Here is a 23,903-nt window from a genome sequence, read left to right on the forward strand (position 1 = left end):
TCTGGAGCCTGTGCTCCGCAATGGGAGAGGCCACAACAGTGAGAGACCCTAGTACGGCCAAAAAAAAAAAAAAAAAAAAAAAAAAACCTCACGGGAACAGCAAACCCAAAAACTTCAATAGATACATGCACAAAAAAGAAAAAGCAACCCAAACATAACACTAAAGATGGTCATCAAACCACAGGAGAAGAGAATAAAAGAGGAAGGGAAGAAAAAAAATGTACAAAAACAAACCCAAGACAATTAAAGAAATGACAATTGGAACACATATACTGATAATTACCTTAAATGTAAATGGACTAAATGCTCCAACCAAAAGACATAGACTGGATGAATGAATACAAAAACAAGACCTGTGTATATGCTGTCTACAAGAGACCCACCTCAGACCAAGGGACACATACAGACTGAAAGTGAGGGGACAGATGAAGGTATTCCATGCAAATTGAAATCAAAACAAAGCTGGAGTACCAATACTCATATCAGACAAAATAGATTTTAAAAATAAAGACTGTTATAAGACGCAAAGAAGGTCACTACATAATGATCAAGGGATCAGTCAAAGAAGAAGATATAACAATTGTAAATATATATGCACTCAACACAGGAGCATCTCAATATATGAGGCAAATACTAACAGCCATAAAAGGGGAAGTCGGCAGTAACACAATAATAGTGGGGGACTTTAACACCCCACTTTCATCAATGGACAGACCATCCAGACAGAAAATCAATAAGGAAACACAGGCCTTAAATGACACATTAGATCAGATGAACTTAATTGAGGTTTAAAGAGCATTCCATCCGAAAGCAGCAGAATACACATTCTTCTCAAGTGCACATGGAACATTCTCCAGGATTGACCAAATGCTGGGCAACAAAGCAAGCCTCCATAAATTTAAGAAAATTGAAATCATATCAAGCATCTTTTCCAATCATAATGCTATGAGATTAGAAATAAACTACAAGAAAAAAACTAAAAAACCCACAAACATGTGGAGACTAAACAATATGCTACCAAACAACCAACGGATCACCGAAGAAATAAAAGAGGAAATCAAAATATACTTAGAGACAAGTGAAAATGAAACCACAACAATCCAAAACCTATGGGATGTAGCAACAGCAGTTCTGAGAGGGAAGTTAATAACAATACAATCTTACCTCAGGAAACAAGAAATATCTCAAATAAACAACCTAATCTTACACCTAAAGCAACTAGAGAAAGAAGAACAAACAAAACCTAAAGTTAGTAGAAGGGAAGAAATCATAAAAATCAGTGCAGAAAAAAATAGAGACAAAGAAAACAATAGCAAAGATCAATGAAACTAACAGCTGGTTCTTCGAAAAGGTAAACAAAGTTGACAGACTTTTAGCCAGACTCATCAAGAAAAAAGGGAAGAGGACTCAAATCAATAAAATTAGAAAATGGGATAGTCATTTTAAAACAATGTTTTAAAATTTAAAATAGTTTGTCAAGTCATTGTCATTTCCATTTTAAAAAAAAGTATCTCTTGTAGATAAAATCTTTTTATCCAAGGAGTGACATGATTGGAAAAAAAGTTAGAGCCTTACCTCACATCACAATCCATAACGAATTCCATATTTAGTTTACAGTACAATTTTAAAAGCCATAAATAATTAGAATAAAATAGAAATTCTGATTTCTACCCAGAATATGTATTTTATGGTTAAAATCAATAGAAATAACAAAGATAATTAGTTTTTTTAAAACTATAAAATTTCAGATTAAAAATATGAATAAACCATTAAGTAAAAATAAGGTAGAAAATATATGTAGCAAATATCACATAAGCAATGTTGGTATTTCTAAAATATAAAGTGGTTTTTGTTTTTGTTTTTGTTTTTTTTGTGGTACGCTGGCCTCCCACTGTTGTGGCCTCCCCCGTTACGGAGCACAGGCTCCAGATGCGCAGGCTCAGCGGCCATGGCTCACGGGCCCAGCCGCTCCACGGCATGTGGGATCTTCCCAGACCGGGGCACGACCCCATGTCCCCTGAATCGGCAGGCGGACTCTCAACCACTGTGCCACCAGGGAAGCCCTAAAGTGGTTATTTTAATTAGTAAGAATTTTAAAATATCTTTCTAATGCCTGCACCAGTCTCCCTACCAGAAACTTAGTTGTTTGCAGTTAAAACATTTTATTTAAGGACAAACGTTCTCAGTGAGAGTGCAAGGGAAAAAAAATAAGGCCATTTTTGTGAACACGTAGAAAAGTAGGCATATTTTTTCTCTCCCAGAGAAGAGTCCATTTTGCTATAAAAGAGTTAGCATTCATAGAAGGTCAAAAAAGATGATTTAAAGTTTGCCATAAATTATCCACCAGTGGAGAATCAAACACTGAGTTATAAAAATGTATTGTATCAGTCAAGGTAAGTAAATTCTTCCATCTTTTTCTTTTGTGAAACATCTCATCCCTTCTCTTAGGAAGCTAGATCATCATAAAGTAAAACATTTTTATCTTATTACTTTGGTTTCCTGAAGAAATATATCTCTTCACTACAATTCTTTCTAATTTTATATACTCAGATTTTATAGACACTCCTATCTGAGTAGTGTTCCTGTGTCTTCACATTTCATATTATCTAATATGTTATTCAGTGTCAACTATATACACTTTTGATATATTTGATAAATTTGAGGAAGGTTTGACTTCTTGTCTATATAAGACAAAGAGAGTTTGCATTTCTAGCCAATGGTCATGGCTATTAGAAAAAGTGGTAATAAATTTAACTTTCAACTACAACATTTGACTCAAGCAAGGTGTGCTTTAATATCAGTCGACATTAGTTTAGATTTACGGTTTATGCATTTCTTTACTATTTATATTTCCCAACTGATACTTAGAAAATCACTTTGAAATGATAGGCTTATTATTATTAATATCATTGGATGTTGGAAATATGTTTAGAACCTAACGTATTTGTCCAATACTACATTTCCTGGCTTTATTTTTTTTTTCATTTTATTTTTTATTGAAGTATAGTTGATTTACAATGTTATATTAGTTTCAGGTGTACAACATAGTGATTCTAATAATTGTCAGGAACCCAGCTTTTCTGATTCCCAATATCTAGGACATTTCACTATACTACTCATCATATTTCTGTATTTTCTTTTTAATTTTAAGGGTTTAAATGACCATAAATCACCTTATATATGACTCCTCTTACATATTAATTTTGGAATTCAGTGTTGTATTCAGTGTCTAAGGCAAGAATATATGGACACAAACCAAAATTTTCTCAATTCCTACATTAATTCTTTCATTCAATAAATAAATAGCACATACCTTAATGTATCAAATTTGGTACTAGGTCCTAAAGATACAGGCTAACTAAATCAGACATGGTGAGGAGTCCCAGCTTCCCTAGACCATACTGTTTAGGCATATTGAGAATTCCAGAACATTACAAACCTTAATGCACATAAGAATCACCTGGGCACTGTGACCAAATGCACATTCTGACTCAGCAGGACTGGTGCAAGTCCTCACATTCTGTATTTCTAACAAGCTTCCAAGTGATGTTAATGCTGGTAGTTCAGAGCCACAGTCTGAATAGCAAGGATTTACTTATATAAATATGTATATATTTAAATGGATATTTTAAGTGATCTTTCATTGCTGTTCCTATATTTTAAGAAAAAAAATATGAACCAAGAGGAAATTAGAAGGGAATTGGTCAAGCACTGCAGGAACTGAAGATGTTGATTAACAAAGGAAAAATGAGCAAAGTTGTCTAGGCTAGAAGAAGATGGGGACAAGACAGAATGCAGGAAAGGGAGGTAGAAAGAGAGAAATAAACAAACAAAATTAAATTTGGAATTCCAACCAGCCAGAACAACAACAACACAAAGTGTTTTGCAGCTCTTAGTTAACCATTTCTGAGTCATTCAAGTCATGCTCATTATTTCTAGTATCTCTGTTTAAGCACAGTGAGGAGTGGCATTTGATGGTCAAAAAATATCAGTTGCCAATTGTAACTGTTAATTAACTCCTCCCCTCCCCCAATGTTCTCTATATAACATCAAAGCTAGTACACTGTGGGACCAGGTTTACTTTAGATGAGGCTGGACAAGATCCCTCTTCTATGGAAAACCAGTACTGACAGGCTGCCTGACATTTCCTACTATCCACAGACAGCCCAGAGAATGGAAAGAATGCCCCATCATCCTTACCTGGGGGGAAGAGAAGAGCAGGGAAGGTGGAATGAGGATTTGTTCTCCACCACCTTTCAGCATTAAAATTAGGAAATATCTGATTTTTTTGGTTCTCATTAGAAAACCACAATTGTTAAGTTTATGAAATTCTTGAGTATAGACAATACAGATATTAGAATGTACGTTTTTGTAAATATATATGGGACTAAAATATCCAAAAAATGTGAAAAATAAAGGCAGGAAAATTGAAAAGCACTTTATATATCATTTTGCAAAATCAAAACAATTTTCACCACTAAATAGTTGTATTCTTTAATGTAACATATGCACTGTTACAATAATTTTACACCTAACACCAAGTAAAAAAAAAAAAAGACCCAAGAAAGGATTCAAAGATACTTTTAAACAGATTGCACGAAGGGAGTTTTTAACCCTGTTTTCCTTTACCTACAGTGATATATAAAGGACACATTATGTTTTCAAAACTCTAGATTCTTGAAATATTATAGCAAAACTTTAGATAAGTAATTATACATGGGGTAAACAGGGCTGAGATTTCGTAGAGGCAATTCTGTGGTTTCTGTGAGTAGGTAAGTTGTAACACTCTAAGGAAGATAGGAATAGTTCATACAATAATCTCAGTTTCTAAAACTAAAGTATAGCAAGGCGTACAATTTCATCCAATATCACCTACAGTGAACTCTCCTCGGACCCCTGGAACCTATATTGGGTGATGGTTTTCCTCTGCAGCATTGACTCCATCTCTTTCCAATATTTAGCATACGTCAGGCCATCCAAATATAAAATATAGAATTTAATATCAATAGGACAGTGTCTCTAATGCTTACCAGGTGAGAGAAGGTTTATAACTGACACATCAATGTCAGATTAAACTAAATTTTTGCTTATCTGGAGCTGTATGACAAGATCTTTAACATCACAAGAACTTTATTATCCTTTATGAATTTTCCCTATCAGACAGGATTGTAAGTCAAGAAAAGCATGATATTTTCAACCTGAGTGAGTGACTGACTACCCATGTTTCTCTATCCTGGCCTCTTCCTTACAACATGGCACTCACTCACTGATTGAGGAACTATAGACTAACTGTCTTGAGGGTTGCACATGTAAAAATCACTGATCAAGTGGACATAACACTATTATTTAATTATGATTTTAGGCATTTTTTTATTAAGAAATAAAATTATTTCTCTTACGTCCAGTTTTCTGTTATTTAGGTACATATGAAACCTAGATTTTACAAATCAGTTCAATATTTAATCAGTAATTAGAGAATCGAAGTAAGGCTTTAATTGGTTTTCTTATCCTCATTTTTTTCCTTTAAGCTCCTATTTTGTATGATATCCCACAAAACGCAGCATTTAATTTAATTGATTAACTTATGATACAAACAGCCACTGAGGGAATATCTCTTCTAGGGGAGGAAATGCATGACACTGTGTGTGTGTCTGCATTTGTGTATAGTTACCATTACATGGGCAAAAATACAACGTGAGCACTTTTCACTAGCTTATTTAAAAATATTGTGGGATATTAAAAATAACTTTCTCCAGAACTACACTTCACAGGACAATAATGCCATGTATCTGCACCTTGCCCTCCTCCTCAATAGCACAACTGTTTGGAGCAAGAGATTCCTGTTTGCATATGATAATGCATTCTGTACATCATTAAACAAAGAAGATAGCATTTTATTTCTTTAAAGTACTTTCAGAAAAAATAAAGTTTAAAATCTAACTAATGCTAAATGAAGATATTATATAAAAATAATGCTTTGTTTTATAAAGTTAGAGGTCAACTTGAACATATACCTGGGTGAATCTGATCCTTGAGGGGGTCACTGAACTAACAGTGCCCTCTGCAAGCAGATCAGGTATAAGTTATCTCTCTCATAACAAACTTACTATCTAACAAGAAAAATGGGAAACAAACAAACAAACTGGGAACAACAGGTTACACATGCAACCAACCAACCAAAACTATCTATACCTATGCTGATATGCATATACACAATACAGCTCTGGGAAGGTGGGAAATTTGAAAGATTTTTAAAGATTGTTACTAAAATTTGTAACAATATTAATCAGTTTGACATGCATGGCAAACTATTTCAAGAAATAGGGCTTTGATTGAGGTTTAATGCAAAAGTCCTCTTTGATGTTCTAGAGTAGAATAGACACATGTACAGTAACAAAAGGTCATATACTCTTGGGGAAGAAAAAGATATTTGACACACAGATGATGAGTCAGATGCCATGAGAAAGATTAGAATTTTAGGAAGGATGGAGGTCTGGTAGTGATATGTCATTGAAGTCCCTTTTGTCCATGAGACTCAAAGGGATGAATTTCCAAACTGGATATTATTACAAAAGAAAAAGGTTTTTCTCCAGGGATTATTTGTTTCTAATGCAAAATGTATTCCTGCCAAAGTTTACCTGGAAAATCAGAATCCCAATCCTGGGCTACACTTCCCTAATATATACTTTAATCTAGAACATTCCAACTTCTAATTTTGGAAAGCAGTAAAAATAGGAGGAAAAGAAGAAAAAGACAATTACGGCAATAATTTTCATGCCTTCATTAAGATGCTTATCCTCATTTTTTTATACTTCTTGGTAAGAGCATAACAATTATAGACTCAGGATTGGCCACTATTGTGCTCTTGTTAAATAAGTTTTTAAGATAATCATAGCTTAGAAAAGTATAAAGAACCTCTTGAAGTTCGATTATGCTCAAACACCAGTGAGTGACTTAACAACAAACAGATAACTTCTGGAGATCTAATGCACTGCCTAATGATTATAGCCAACAATACTGTATTATCAACTTTAAAGTTGCTAGAATACTAGATCTTAACTGTTCTCACCACAAAAAAAGAGAGGAGATAATTATGTGATCTGATTGAGGTGTTAACTGACACTACAATCTTAATTTCAGAGTTAAAGGTGAGGCTGAATCTAGTGGGTTATGTAGATCCCAATGCTAAAGCTTAAAGGGGTGTAGGAACAAGGAGTCAGTCACATTCGGATCCTGTAGCCCTCCTGGATTAATCAACCTTACAAATTCTCTTCTTCACCTTGCAACAATTTCTACTGTGCTCTAAAATCTTTTCCTCTTCACTTAATCTGCCCCCTGATTTTAATCTCTTCAGAAATTCTAGAAGCCTTACTCTTCCGTCACAGCCATACTTCACACAGACTTCAAAGTTTGAAGCTCGTTACTTCCACTTCCACTGTCATTCCCTCATCAAATATTTTTGTCTCCTCTTTGGACACAATTTTCTTGGTATATCTACATATTGACAAGGTTTTTCTTTCAGTTCAATCAATTTAAAAGTTCAGGTTTTTAAAGGCTCAACTGATGTCAAATCAATCTCTGATCCTGCATCCAACTGAGAAAAGATAGTATGGCAAAATGTTTGTAGTCATATTCATTGTTATGAATTGTATTCCCTGAGAGTATTCTCTTATGATTTTTCATGGTTATTATTCTTTTATAAAAAACTGTTACCTATTTATGATTAATACTTATATAATTGTATTTATTTTTAATACCATAGTTAAAAAGAATTTTTTCAAGATCTATACTTTCAAAGGCTGGATTCCAGCATAGCTTCAAGGCTTCAAGTTATTTGTCAACATGGCAAATCAGCATACTTTCCTATCTATCTTTATATTGCAGTATTTCATATTTCAAAATACACATTTCATTTATTCAGCAAATATTTCTGAAGAACTAAAACAAGCCAAAAAATCTATTTAGATATACTGAGAATTAAAAAGTGCTAATTAATATCTGTTGTCATTACAACCTTAAGTCTACTGTTGTCTTTTTTTCAGTTAATCAAAAGCTAACTAAACACATGACTCATCAAATATCTGCTGACCATCAATGAAAAACAAATAGCTATGTTTAATTTTGTGAGAAAACTAAAAGACTAAAATATACTACCATACACAAGTACCATGTATAAAGAGTGATGAAAGCAATTTGGTCCAAGGTATCAAATATAAACTTGTTAAATTATGTTCTTAGACTACACTAACTAGTTGACATTAAAAAAGTAATATTACCTTATATGTTACATCATTGTATAATAATGTTCATAATTTTATGAATAAATAAAATAATATAATTTATTGACTATAAATAGGATTATGAATATAATTAATTAAGTGAATTAATTCATTCACTAATAGAAATAAATAATTATTTCTATTAGTGAATAAAATAGTTTTTCTGTGTATTATATTTAATAAAATTGTCATTTGGCCAAAAAGGAAAGATGGTGTGAATCTTATTGCTATGATATCATTTTTTCTTTCAATGATATAATAATTTTAATTTTACATTCCAGGGTAAGTGTAAGTTTGGATACTACACAGATAAAGACATAAAAGATAAATATTCGTTTGAGATTTCAATAATTCATAATATTAATATTAGATTTAAACATTTCTGCCAGTGTTCTACTCCTAAGTAAAGGGTCTTTGAAGAAATTATAATCTTTAGGAACAAAAGAAAGCTCACCTTATTACAAAATTGTGACTGTCAATCTCTTTTCCACATTCACTATCTAGTAGAATGCCAGAATTTCCAACAACCGCACAGGTCTTAAATCTTCGATTTTTCATTGGTGAAACTTCAGGTAGGAGGCTATGCAGATCCTGAGAAATATTTAGTGTCCGGCGTCTGTCCAGCACATAGTGTATGACATCACCAGGCTTAAAACTGCTCTTGACCACTGAGACATCTCGTTCTGCATCTAGGAAACGAAGAATGTTCTTCCTATATTTGAGATACAAGCAAAGTTTTCCATTAATGACAACATGTCCAAGGACTGGTAATATCATTTACAAAGTAACATATGATAAGATATAAATTGGTAAATCACTAACATTTAATATTCAGGTGGTAACTAAACCAACCAATTAAGTAGATGCTAAAGGAAATAAAATATATTTTTAAAACGTCATTTGCACATAGTTTTTCAATGATTTTGTAAATAGGTATATAGTATACACACCTATCTGTGGAGTGAAAAAGACCCCCTATCAAAATTTATAGAAAAGTTTATTAAATGAAATACTATTGCCATGACTTGACTTTCCTTAGCTAGATAGTATTCTGCCAGACTTAATTATCTATAATCATCTATTTTGTTCAGTGGTGTCTAGTTAAGGTGAATAGAAAAACTTGAAATTGTTAAGAATCATAATTTAGTTAACTCTATTAAAAGGATTGAATGTTCCAATAAAATTATTAACATTTATCGAAATCATGTGTATATTATAATTATTTGAAGTAAAGTTAAACTACAGCACTATATATATATGTGTATATATATGTATACGTGTATATATATATATGTATATATATATATATTTATATTTATATATATATGAAAGTTTTCTTCCAAGCTCAAGAATCCAGGAAATAAGATGGCTATATTAGAGGAAAAGATGGACAGATAGAACATTGGACCTTACAGGGCAGAGATAGCTAACTGTTCCTCAGTGTTCTTTCTTCCCTTCTTTCTTTTCCTATTTGAATCTTCTAAGTTTTACTTGGCCACACTGATACTCAGCTAGAACATTTCCAAGTTTCCAAACCCAAGTGCAGCTGGGTGTGGTCACATGAATTAGTTTTCTTAAACAGGATATGAGTGGATCAAGTGTATCACTATAGGAGAAAGAAATAAACTTCTGATTTGTTTGATTCACTGTATTTTAAAGTCTCCTTTTTTATGGAAGCTTAGCCTATCCCATAACTAATAAAGAAATTGATAAAAGATATGAGATACTACATACACGTATACGCACATGCTAAGTTAGATGATGGAAAATAAGAAAATAGATATGGCTGCCTGGAAAGCTGGTGACTCTTGGCATGATACAGAATAGCACCTTATAAAACTGTGGTCTATAATAACTTAGGAGTCATACCCTTATGTAATAAGCTTGTTGCTCTTGGATAATTGGTTAAAAGGTGCTAGTATGTTGTTTTATGTTGGTTACTCCTTTTAGCAAGGAACTAAGAGCCAAAGTCAGACATGAAATAGCCAAGTTGCAAGTTGAGTGGAGGAGAATATCTCTGGCAACGGCCTATAATCTAAACTGTGTGAGAGTCCAGTAACTGGGACCTCCTAAATGACTCCAATAATCCAATTAGCAAGAGATACAACTATAAATCAGAACCATGCCAGCAGCAAGGATATTGTCTTCTCCCCTAAGTCTATAGATTCAAACGTCTTAAGAGTAGTTGCCAATAAACTGAAGAGAAGGAGGGTTAGGTCAGAATAATTAGGGGAGAATCAGAAGGCTAAAGAACTGTGTTCAGAAGCAATCTTTAGGTGGGGTTATTCATACCAGGAACAAACTCCAAAGAAATAGCTCAGAAGCCTAATAAGTTTTTGAGAGAATTATATTGACAAAGAAATCTGTGAATCTGGCTTACAAAAGTTTGGGATTGCTTGATCCTCAAGCTACCAAACATATACCACCCAGAAGCAATATGAGAAAGCAGTCTTCTGGGTTGGAAGTTGGATATTACTTACTGAAGGGCTCTTAACTGCAAGCTTGAATTTTCAGAATGCTCAAAACAATGTCATTATTATAACATTCATGATAGGATAGACATTTTCCTCTAAGACTATTATTGTTTAAGCTCCATTACTATTTATAAATTTTATTATTAAGCACAAAATATGATCTCTTCCTATCACTGCATCAAAAGGACAATTCCGGGCTTCCCTGGTGGCGCAGTGGGTGAGAGTCCGCCTGCCGACGCAGGGAACATGGGTTCGTGCCCGGGTCCGGGAAGATCCCACATGCCGCGGAGCGGCTGGGCCCGTGAGCCATGGCTGCTGAGCCTGCACGTCCTGAGCTTGTGCTCCGCAGCGGGAGAGGCCACAGCAGTGAGAGGCCCGCGACCGCAAAAACAAAAAAAAAAAGAGCAATTCCCCAAATCATACTCATAAGCCAGAAGCATGACTAGCAAGGAGGAATGTAAAATAACTAACTCATCTTTCCTTTTGTTTTCTTTATTTTGGTTTGCTTTAAATAGGTCCCACTTTAACGTGTAACCTAATTAGGAAACCAGATGATTGAATACTTTATTTGGCCAGATTTTATACACAAGGAATACACCCATCAGCTCTCTGAAAAAGAGACCATTTAAAATTTTTTTTCTCAAATATTTGGATTATCAGGTTTGCAAGGAGTAAAATTTGTACAGGAAAATCTATATAAATGCCCTACAAATGAAATTTTAAAACTAATAGAAATTATCAGGCATTATAATAATCATCTTAACAAAGTACAGACTACCTAAGAAGAGAATTGCTGGTGAAATCAGCAACCATAGAGCATATGAATTGCAGAAAATTGAGAACTCTTTCATTATGTTAAGCACATGCGATTCTTCACAAAAGTTAACAGCTAGCACCAAGAGCAGCAATCAACATTTGTACAAATTAACTACCACTTACTTGTTTGGTGAAAAAATTAAATAATGCCTGACACCTGTATTTCAACAAAAATTTTTTTTTCATTTCCTGTGAAAATGACAAGCTTGACTCTAAAATGAAGACTGCACGGATGTGGTCAGATCGCCAAACTAGATGGTGTTATCATTTTCCTTTGAACATAATTTAAAGGGGTTGCTGTAAGTATTTGAAGATGCAACTCACAAGTAGTGGCATGTTTGAAAGCATGAAGTGAACAGAGGTCCAGATTTCAAAGAAGACTCTTTAGCTTGGAAATCCAAAAAGGAAAATCCCCTTACTCATAAAGTTAACACTTAAACGCTTGTCAACTGATAGCAAGAGGGACTTTGCAATCACAGAACCTTTGCTGTGTTATAGAAAGTTAGCAACAAAAATATTTGCAAACATACATCTTTTAAATCTGAGTATAAGAGAACACCTTTAATTTATTCATTCTTAGGGAAAATTGATGTTTAAAAAGTGGACTGTAAGGGTTCAGGAAGAAAATAATGCTAAATGTGATAAATAATTATTAAGTACAGATGATACTATTGCATGTATTACTCCAATGCTGTCTTACAGGCTCAACAGTAGTTTATTTTTTAAATGGAAGCAGTAAAAAATAGTAAAAGTATTTTCCAAGACAGAATACAAAATACCAATTCACACAGACTAATCAAAATATAAAATGTAAGTTTCTTAGAGAAAACTCAGAACAATTGTTAGTGTTGAATTTGCTTTTTTAAACTGTAAAGGCGGCGGTGGGGGGGGTCCTTGAATGTCTCTAGTTTGTTCTTTTTCCTGCATTGAACCAAACTTTCATTTCTATTTTAGGGCTTAAATCTACACATGGAAAACTATCTGAGCTAAGATTCCTGGTGTAGGATGCAAGAAAGACTGAAAGTAATTACTATGAGTGAATATACTGATAAAATGCTTAATATTTTCTGGTAACAGTAAAGTTAGTTTTTTTTTTTCTCCCTAGTAGGCTGTAGGTATTTTTAGATTATAGATTTAATGGACTGTAAAAGTTCTATGGATTTGCTAAGTCTAACTGTTGTTCAGACTGTAAATCTATTTTTAAAAAAAAACAGAAAGAAGAAAACTAGAGCTTAAATGTAATTAACTAAATATCACTGGAAGCCTGAAAAACTCTTGTACTTATGCTGAACTGAAACAACACGTTAAGTACTACCAAGGAGAACATATACGCTTTGCTCAAAAGGTACTTGATATGAATGAAAACAGCAAGTTAAACAAAATTACTTCAGAATGAGAGAGATAGAAAGAAAACTCTAACTTCTGGGCTCTAAGGAAGCATAAATCAACAAAAGCCGATGTTTAATATGCAGGCTGTACCAGTATAAGTTTTTGTAATATGTGGTCGAGTTACTACCAGATTTTTAAAGCAGAGGATTGTGTTTTCTGTGTGTGACTTAAAAGAACATTAACAACAAAAGATTCCTTACAGGTCTCTGTCATTCTGTTAAGCATAATGTAACTTTTGAAACCCTATTCGAAAAGCAAACACCTAAGTTCAGCAACTGTTTTAACGATAAAGATAACTGATAGAAATCAGGAAATATGCTTCACTTTTGGTAAGACTAAAAAATTAGTCATAATGATTATATTTTTTGTTAGGCAATGCTGGCTTAAACTGAAAGACTGGTTTAGACTGTGAAACTGACAGGAATAGATTCTATACAGAAACTTTTCAGCTGAATTTTCAAGTAGAACTTCCCTTTCAACATCACCTACCACTTGAAATAGCAGCTGCAGAGTCCTGGGGAATTAATTTTCTAAACATTGTTTTCACTTGTGAAATGTTACGTATAGCTAACCTATCACCAGGTGCCACTCTTTCTTCTCTGTAGGTTTCCTGTCAACAACAAGCACATGTGCTGTGGCAACTAAAATTAATCTAAATGACATTGTTGACTCCATCAGCAAGTATTGTGAAGCAAATCTTACAGCTGGAATGCATCACAAGTTGAGAAACAAATTAGGTAGTGATACATATATTAGGAATCAGTTTTTGCAAACTTTTGACTCCAGACAAAAATCAGTGAATCAATTCAGTTGTTAGTGACATAGTTTACTAAAAAGAAAAAAAAAAGTTTAAGAAATGCCAAGTGTTTCATTATGCCTACAAAAAGCAGACAGAACACAATTTTTTGTCCTCAAAAGATTATTTCTGCAAGACAACATGCCTCGAAGCTCTGAAAAAAAACATAACCTATAGCTTGTTAGGGCTTCTGAGCTAAGGGTCTTAGCTGTTATAGGAAAAATATTCTAGTTAGTATTAAAAGAAAAACCCTGAACACAACCAAATGAAAAGGCAAAATTGTCTCAAAAAAAAGCTTGAAGAAAAGTACTTTTTAGTTTAATTTACACCTCAGATAGACATTTGATATTTGGCCCAGCATTTGGTAATATTGGATGAATACTATCTTATATTATTTTAGAGTAAAAAACTCAACTTCTCTGTACTTCATAAAGACGCATTTTAATAGTATGCATTTTTAGTATTAAACAATAGTCTTCCAGAAGATTTATCTCATAATAAGAGTTCTGGCTCCACTGTCAGGCCTGGCTTTGAAGCTTGACTCTGGGACTAACAAGCTGTGTGACCCATGACGTGTGCTATTGAAGTGTATGTGGACCTTTTTCTAAAGTAAATCAATGCATGCAACAGCAAATTCTTTTTGACAGGTGAAGCACATATAAATTTGCAATTATGTTTAGTCAACCTGCAAACCTTATTTGGTTAAGAACTTCGATATATGATAACACTAAGAGTTGAAAATATTTTTACTGACTAATTATGATGTGCTTATTGTGGTCCTGATGAGTAGCTGAGCTCATACATTTCTATACATCCATATCTGGTACTGTACGTAATTCTTTAGGTTTCTATCCAATATATGAAAAATGAGGGGGAAAGAAACAACCCAAAGATGAAAAAAAGTCAAGTCACAAGTGTTGGACATGACTAGATAATTTCTCAGATATACTTACAACATCTGATACATCTTAAATGTATCATTTCTTAGCTTACAATAATAAAGAACTACTACCAATAACATCAAGCCTTTAACCAAGCTAATTAGTTTAATTGTGAAGTTAGCTGTGGAATGCATGAACTTCCCTAAATCTTGATGAATTCTCAAAGTACAATGAACTAATACATGAAATTGTCTCTCTCAGACAACTCCCCAGAGGTACAGTTGTTTGATGAATATATATGAGTCAATTCTTGATGTGCTTATGAAAGCGGCAGAGTGCATATAGGGCTGGAAGAATCAGTAATAAGAAAGAAAATCATGTCTACAAATGTAGGGAAAAACAATTTATCTTCAGTGACTGTCACATTTTAATGCAAACAGATAAATAATTTATTAGGAATATCACAAGTGCATTAAGTTTAATGAGATTTTTTAAATGAGAAAGATTTGTAAGCATAGTTCAATAATGTAAGATCAAAAATGATTGGTTGTAACATCTTAATCAAAAGCTTCAAAGTAGAATTTTGAAAACACTTGTAAAATATGCCCACACCCCCTCAAAGACACAAAATAATGTGGTTCTTCATAAATGCTATAGATGTGGGGAAAAAACAAAGGAAAATAACCAAAATACTTTAAGATTAGTTTCAAGTATGACTTAAAAAGAAAGCTAAGCCAATAATCAGGTATTTTTATATTCTATATTTTTATTATAGGTGTCAAATTGATTGATACTTACTAGTCACTACAGCTATAGGCAATTATAATTTTTATGAACTGTTTGTACATTGTACGGTAATGGTTTTACAAATTATTATTTCCTTGTAAGGAAGTGACAACTTTGTATGTCTTATTCAATATTTGCTCACTGTTTTATTGTTTACTTATGTGTTAAGGAGAACCATATGAAGAGTACTAACATTTCACTCATATTATTAGCTGTTATAATTGAAAATAAATCACCCTCAAAGATATGAATGCAACCCTCATTAATTTGTAAAGTTGCAATAATAAATTGCTTGGGTCAGTTTATGTTAAATACCCTTAGCTTGAATATCTTAAAAATAGCAATAGATATAGCCTCATGCACATCTATAGTATTCATTTTTTCATAGATACTAGGAAGGCATGGCCAGATATATTGATTAAACTATTGTTAATTATGTATTTAATTTATTTATTAGACTTATCTGATACATTATTTAGCATGGCTAGATATATTAAACTGTTACAATTTCTTATTTTACTTTACTTTCTTCTATTACTTTCCTTTACCTGATCCACAGAGCCTTACATAATTGACAACTTCCTTGCCAAATCATTCAAACTTGAAAGTTCTCTTTCTAGGCATCCTCAGAGATCAAATATTTTCTTTTTTAATCACCCATATTTCTCTTTTTCCAATCTACTTCTAAGAAACATAAATCCTTACTCTCTGCTAAACTCAACCACACTGTATTTATGGCCCCATCTAGTTCCATATCCTATAGCTTTTTCCTCATAATTATCTCATCTCTTACAGGGTTTCTAAATTCAAATGTAGGTATAGGAGTATGAGTTAGTGAGGAAGACACTAGGTAGGTATCATGAGAAAAGGGAGCTCCAGGTGTAAAACTGTCAAACTGGAGAGCTCGTGGTTAGTGTTGGCTTCGGCCAAAGAGTTCTAAGGAGGAACACAGGTCCAGAGTTGTCACATTTTAAAATTTCTTAAGAGTATATGAAAATCTGTACTTTTATAAGAAATCTGCTAATTTTTTAGTACTGCTTTAAGTTTCTTTTTACCCAGTTGAAATAAATATTGCTTGCTGAACATATTCTACACAAAAGACACCGATTTATAAACTCTGTCAGAGTTGCACTACATCACACGCTACTCATCTCACTGTTCTTGCACTCTGCCTACAAATACATAAAGTTCACCCTAAACTAAAAACAGCCAAACATACACCACTTGACATTGCCATGGTTTGATTCCTGTCTCCATTCCAGTCACTTTGAAAGCTTTAAAACAAAGTAGTCTAACCATTCCTGCATTTCCATGGTGCCCATTTCTTTTTAATTTCCAGACATTCTTTCAACTATATTTCAACATGTAGTGAGTGCCTTTGCTGCAATGCATTCTATGAATTGCGATGCATACTCTAAAGATGAAGATAGTAGACTCTTCCTTAAAGGGGCTTATAATCTATATTATACGTACATGTGATCCAAGAAGTGAGGAGGTAGAAACTCCAGCAGATCAGCAGCTTACCCTCTTAACCACTAACCTACTCTTACAAAATCTGTGTGTTCATATCCAGTCATGGAGTAATTAGCATTTTGCCAATACTAGAAAAATGCAATGATTTTATTATGTAAAGGACAGTTGTTCTCTTGAACTTTTTTAAAGAGTTCTGATTTACTGAAATGCTGATTTAAACATACCAACCAATGCAGCAACGTAACTATAGAGAAAATGATCTGCTTGCTTCCTCCATAATTAGGAAGGTCTGGCCATAACTTTCTTATTAGAGAATTATAATTGAAGAAAACAAGATATAATGGATATATGTAGGCATTGAGTTTGATTTCAAGAGCTTATCTAAGCAAAAATATCAGAATCTTACAGAGAATAAACCTGTACTCTAGAAGCCTTATTTGCTAATTGTTACCTATTTAGGGTATAATTATTGAGACTTTTATTACAGGAGCACACATAGAAATACCCCTTCATAGAATAAGTCAAATTTATTTATAATTGTTGGCTAAATGGCAGTTGAATAGGCTCTACTTATATCCAGTGTGAGAAAACACAAGATCAGTATGAAGACTTTAGAGAAGTTAAAGATAATTCTCAAAATATACGTCCATCCTGAGTAATAAAGAAAAGTGTGTTAAACATTAGGATTCTGTCGAACATTTTATTTCATTAGTATAAAGACAGTATATTAAAAACTCACATATTCATCCTTATATTTCTGGCTGTATAATGATTTCAGTTTTATAGTTTCACATCCTTCAGTGAGAAACATTAAGAGCCTGTTCACCCTTACTGAAGTATTCATACTTAAACTATAAATCAAGCATTCAATATAAGTTTGCCAAGCCCAATGTATTCTATTTTTATTATTATTATTTTTTGCTGTACGCGGGCCTCTCACTGCTGTGGCCTCTCCCGTTGCGGAGCACAGGCTCCGGACACACAGGCTCCGCGGCCATGGCTCGCGGGCCCAGCCGCTCCGCGGCATGTGGGATCTTCCGGGATCGGGGCACGAACCCGTGTCCCCTGCATCGGCAGGCGGACTCTTAACCACTGCGCCACCAGGGAAGCCCCCAATGTATTCTAGAACATGATATGAAATTTATTATGTCTTATTAAAGAAACTCACCTTATCTCTAGGACCAAAGAGGAATTGATTTTCCAACCTTCTACAGAATGCTGGAAGACTGAAGAGCCAGCCTTTCGAATGATTTTATCCGAACTATTGACAAGTGATCGACTCAAACACAGCTCACCATCTCTGAAACAAATCACAATGCCAGCTTTGTGAAAGTAAGAAGCATTTTGTATAAACAGCATAATACATAATTTGATTTAGATTACTGGTGACAACTTGTAGATACAACTTTTTCTACCTGTTAGAAGAAGTATGAGCATGATGAAAGGTATTATAAAGATTAGGTGAATATAACTTTATCAGGAGAATCATTTACACTTATTATTTTACTTATTATTTTTGAAATAAAACTATTTTTATATAAAGAAAAGACCTTTGTAGTATTTAGGAAAAAAATTCTCATCGAAGTTCTGTTCCCCTTTAGCCCCTCCCTCCCCTGCTGTGTTTAACAATAGAGACAGGATGTTTGGCCAATTCTCCTGCATCTGTGTAACTGTGACTCCTAAGATTGTCACAGATTGTCACAGAAGACATACAGACATAATGGAAAGAGCTTTTGTTTTGGAGTAAGAAGACTTTGAATATCAGGTGATCTGGGCATGTTTGTGATTCTATCACTTGCTAGCCCATATGTCTTTTGACAATATTCTCTTTCACGGTGGTAAAGCCACTGTGACTTTACCTTACCTTGAAAATTGCAAAAACATTATCTAATATGCTTTGACTTTGTGAGAAGTGGAGCTCTGCATGTGAAAGTAATTTATAAAACACAATTGAAGTGCTAATTCTAAAATTACATCGGTCTCAAAACATCTCAACAATGAGATGCTTCCCTGATAGTTGGTGGTGAGGAGATAGAGATTGCAATGGGGGGGAAACTCATTCAGTAGCCATTATTACTGGTATTTTCTGTTATATCAAATAATTAATTATGCTATCCCCACCAATTAATAGCAACAGGCAAGTATATCATGCTGCATGCTACTAGCAGGGGTGTTGGTGGTAGGTGACAGACACCTATGATCGCATTTATACCATTAGGACTTTTATAGACGAACCTCTTCATTGTTCAGTAGACTATTCCTTGGTACTTTATACATGTAAACCCGGATTCAGAGAATAAAATAGCCACCTCTCTATGGCATAGCCCTTTCAATATCTGTATTTCTTTACATGTCACCTCAATTTTTTAGAATCTCAAAAACATAGTTAAAAAGTAACATGACTATTTGCTCAGTCACAAAGTCTAAATCTGTGTTTATTATGTAGGCAATCCTCCCCTACTATCAATGGAAACATTGCCTGTGCAACAGCTGCTAGATGAATTCTGTAATTGGAGGCTGATAGTTTGGTATTTTGGTTTGCATTCTTTTTTAAACATGTAGTTCCAATTTGAAGCAACTCAAAGCATCAAATGCAACTACTCCCTGTGAAATTTAGATCTCTATAAAAATTAATATTTTAAACTGTCCTACTGATGAAAATGAACATTTACATGCCTATGCATGGCTAATCACAGTCATTTTATAGAGGTCATTTAGGATGCAAGGAAACATAGGGTGCAATTACTACTCAGTAGCCCCGAGTCAACTTTTATATTACACGTCTAATGATAATAACTATTACATATGAATGAAAATGTGGATATACAGAGTTAACCTTCACACTTTTGGAGATACGCCTTCAAGAGTATGGACACAAATTCTCACCATTTCTAGGGGTAGGGACCTTCCCCATCTTCATCTTATTAATAATTAACTGTCCTGTCAATATCATCTTTTTTGCTACAATTAAAATAATTATTTTCACCACCAATAAACTTTTACAGAAGAAGTAAGCTGGCATTTTAAATATCTGTGGGAGATTGCTTTACTGACAGGTAGATAAAGATACATTTTTATAAGGCAGAATGATTGCTATGATATTGTATGGAGGCTTTTCAAAACCTCCAAGATTTAAAAAAAAGTGCTTTAAAAGTTTAAATCAGTTTTATATTAATGAAATGCTACCACATTACTCTGCTATTTGAATTGTTTTCATTGAACTGGTGATAAGTCAAACTTCAAACTTTTACCACTGGAAAGAATTTTGAATGAAAATAGCTACGAGTCACACTTCTTGAAGTCAATGGAATTCATGTGTGAGAAGGCCAGGCTGCCAGCAACCTGAGGCTCTGGAGCAAATTTCTTTGTATAAGGTTAAATGAGTCCCAAGGGGTTTTTCTGCTTGTGACCTTGGTAGTACTCGGTCTGGAATAGGCTTTTCCTTCCTGTGAATGCAAGGCATGAAGGATGTTGCCACCCCCTACTAGTTTCTCATCCCAGATCAGACACGAGTGCTAAACAGCTGCACTGAAAACATTTCTCGGATGGGGTGTATACAGGAAGATTCAACACGTACTTCTAAAGGGATAATTACACAACATATAAAAGAAATAAAGCAATATATATTATAAAGTATCCCTGCTTATATCGAGCTAAGAAAAACCCAGTTAGATGGTCATCTATGCGATACCAGTGACAGAAGCTAATCAGCAGTTATACTACTAGTCTTTACAAATATTTTTCTTTGAAATATGAGTTGCCAGGCATCACTACAATTTATTCTATTAATTCTGCAGTACATAACACACAAGATTAATTTTCATTCATGAAATTAGGTCCCCCAAAGCCCAGGAATGAACCCCACTGTAAGCTCTTCTTGACTTGGCTTTTGAATAAATGTGTTCCCTTAGGTTAAATTTTCTCTTTAATATTAAAATTTAAGTCATTTAAATGAAAAGAACTTGCATCAAATTAAGCCTGAACACAAACAGCAGGCAATTTTGTGTTTTCATTCCTTAAGTGCCAAACAACTAAAAATAAAGATGCGATGTACTACCTTAACTTACAGCCTAGGCTTTTAGTAGAATTCCAAATATAACATATGAAGTGACATGCAGATTCTGGTTTCCTGAGTTACAAGAGTGTGTTCCACCCTAGAACAAACTGGAACTAACATTGCTAACAGTGATAATACTTTAGGTATGAATGCTTATCTCCACTGTCACTTCTATCATAAGTTTCAGAACTAATACTGCTGATCATCTAGTGAGACAACCTAAAGTACACAAATTAAAAAGGAAATCTGTAGATAGTAAGAAAAGTAAGTTAAAGTGTCATTTAAAGTCACCCAGGAAAAGAGTATGTAGCAAGTTTTAAGGAATAATAATCAAAGCAAACGTCTATTTGGTATTAAAGTTTGTTACACTTTTAAATACATTATTTCATTAAATGCATATACCCACATATTTTTACCTGTAGGACCCTTAAGTGAACATATTTCTAATTATACCAAAGAGCACACAGAGCCAGTAAAATTACAGGCCAGTTGTGAGGCAAGTGCCATTTTTCCCATTAAGAAAAAAATATCAATTAAGAATAGACCACTTCATACCCCTAATGCCCTTTCAGTTAAACTTCACTAGTCAACAGACCAGGCAATTGATAGGTTAGCTTCGAAGGAAACAGTTTTAAATGTCCAATTATTACTTGACCTATTCTCCAATAATTCCTTATTACAAACATGCTGCTAGTATTCCTCTGGAGATACGAGAATGTGGATGGTTGGTAGGAAAGCTGGGCTGCTGTTCTTTTTCCTTCTCTGTGGAGTGACTGCTCCATATTGCATACAAGAACCTTGCTACACTGCCTCTAGATGGGACCTCCAGCGTTAAAACGGGAGGCAGGTCGAATTGATAAAGAAACTGCTGCCTACTGCAAATGGTAGCAGGGAAGCTAAGTATGAATCTAGGAGGATGTTCTAAGATACATGGACTGTGGAACTGTCCTCAATTGAATCCGCTGCCCACTCGCAAGGCACGCAGTGTCCCCCAAAAGGTCAGGGACTGCCGTTTACGTCACTGCTGATTACTGGCCTGGGTTCTGGGGCCAAACCGCCACTCTAGTTTACTCATCTCAAAACGAGTTCCTCCACGTGGCTTGGGTAGAAAGAGAGTCAAGGAGAAGGCCGTTTGATGAGTCAACTCCTCCACCAGAAGCACTATTCTGGAGTTGAAACGAAATTATAAACTGGTATCACAAGCTTTTCCTCTGAACGTTTCATGTGAGGGAAAAGCGAAACAGCGCTCAGGGGGAACTAGCTGTCCTCACGTTGCCCCCGGCAGCGCCGACCCCAAGGGCTCAGGGAAGAGCTGGCGGCGGCAGTCCCGACGCTGCGGGGCGCCGGGAGACGCGCGCCGCCTCGCCCTGCACGGCCGTAATTGCGGGATTTAATTAGGAAGGAGGAGCCCGGTTGCCGACTGAGCAGCAGTTATTATTTATTTTTTTAATTTTAAAGGGGGCCTGATTTCTGCAGTAAAGGCTTCCGCGTCTCCTCACCATGCTTCCACCCTCGCGGCCAGCTCTCGCGGAGCAGCAGCTGCTCCGCCACGCACTTCTCCTTCTGTTTGATCAACCCGCGCCCGCCCCGCGCAATCTCGAAGGAGCAGGGAAAGCTGGCTCAGCCCGAAAAAGGTGCAAGAGAAACCCCTCACCCCCAGCTGGCCCGACCGCCGCGCCCCTGCCTGCGCCCGCCTCCTACTCCTCCTCGGCGCCCTGGGCAGCGCCCACCGGCTGGCGGCGTCCAGGAAAGGCCACGGGAGGAACGTCGCCCGGGAAATGAGGCGCATCCCAGGTCGGTTATTTGACCCGGAGGACTCGGGATGCGCTCCTCCTTCCTGCCGGCGGCTAAGGGAGGCCCGGAGAGGACGCCTGGGGGGCGGGTGGCGCCTCCTCTCGCCTCCCTCGTCCCTCCCACTCTCGCTCTCCAGGGTTGCCAGCCAAGGGCCCGAACCTCAGAGTCCTGGCGAGGCTTGGCCGCTTTGTCTGGGCTCAGGCATATCTTCGGAGCCCACCAGCCGGGAAGGGAACAAAGAGCCTCGACCCCCACGCCCCAGCCTCCGCCTCTCCCCCACGCGCCGGTTCACCACCTTCCTGAAGACCCCTTTGTCTGCCTGGGAAGCACAGGTCTACCGGGGGTGCCCACACCGCCGCCCAGAGTCCTTCTTTTCTGACAATCGAGCTAGGCTGAATTTTCAACCCACCCACTTCCTATGTTAACATCATACAGTTCGGCGTTTTTCCCCCCAACATAGACCATTTAGAGATTTGTTGATGCATAACAATCAGCCAGCCCATCCCTTATTAGCTTTTTCATTCCCTTCCCGTCCCTTTCGACTGTACTTCTATGTTAATTTTCTATAAAATAACAATTTCTTCTGTAAAGATAAGCCGGCGTCTTGCTCCCTTAAATTCTCATTACTTAGGGAGGAGCAGGAATATTAAGTAACGGAGTGAATTAAGTTTGTGTGTGTGTGCACGCGCGCACACGTTTTAGCAGTCCTGTCCACCGCCCACCCCCGACCCCGCCCGCCCCAACGGCAAGGGTTCTATCTTGGTTTTCATAAATCTTAGGGAAAATAAAAACCAGGCTGGCATCTCTGCCAGTGTGGAGTTTCCGATAGCGATAGCAGACGCCTCCGGATGAGGCAGGATTTCCGAAACAGGACTTTGAACAGAGTTGACAACCAGGTTCACATCCTCAGAAAACGCTTCCAATCTATGTAAGCAACACAAAGTTGCCACCACCTCCTGGGTAAACTTCAAAGACACAGAGGCCAGGGGGGAGGGAGGAAGGAAGTGTGATATTTAGAGAACTTACTGGGGTGGAGGAAGATTCTAAACTCATCTAGACAAACTAAAGAGAAGAAATATAGTCTGTGTGAAGCTACAGCACCCAGTTTCCAAAACTGTAACCATGACGCCCATGGGTTTTACCCACGGACAGCAAATA

General features: G+C 35.8%; 1 protein-coding gene across 1 annotated transcript in view; it reads right to left on the reverse strand.

Annotated features, from left to right (window-relative positions):
• The window catches only part of ST8SIA4 (ST8 alpha-N-acetyl-neuraminide alpha-2,8-sialyltransferase 4), a 100,067-nt gene that overhangs the window by 75,181 nt on the left and 983 nt on the right, over nt 1-23,903 (reverse strand). The window contains exons 2-3 of the mRNA XM_081233941.1: nt 18,063-18,194; nt 8,734-8,991 (exon numbers count right to left, since the gene is read on the reverse strand). Coding sequence (XP_081090067.1) covers nt 8,734-8,991; nt 18,063-18,194 — 390 coding nt within the window. The remainder of the gene's footprint in view (nt 1-8,733; nt 8,992-18,062; nt 18,195-23,903) is intronic.

The sequence above is a fragment of the Mesoplodon bidens genome (genome assembly GCF_964165515.1).
Source record: "Mesoplodon bidens genome assembly, chromosome: 4".
NCBI lineage: Eukaryota > Metazoa > Chordata > Mammalia > Artiodactyla > Ziphiidae > Mesoplodon > Mesoplodon bidens.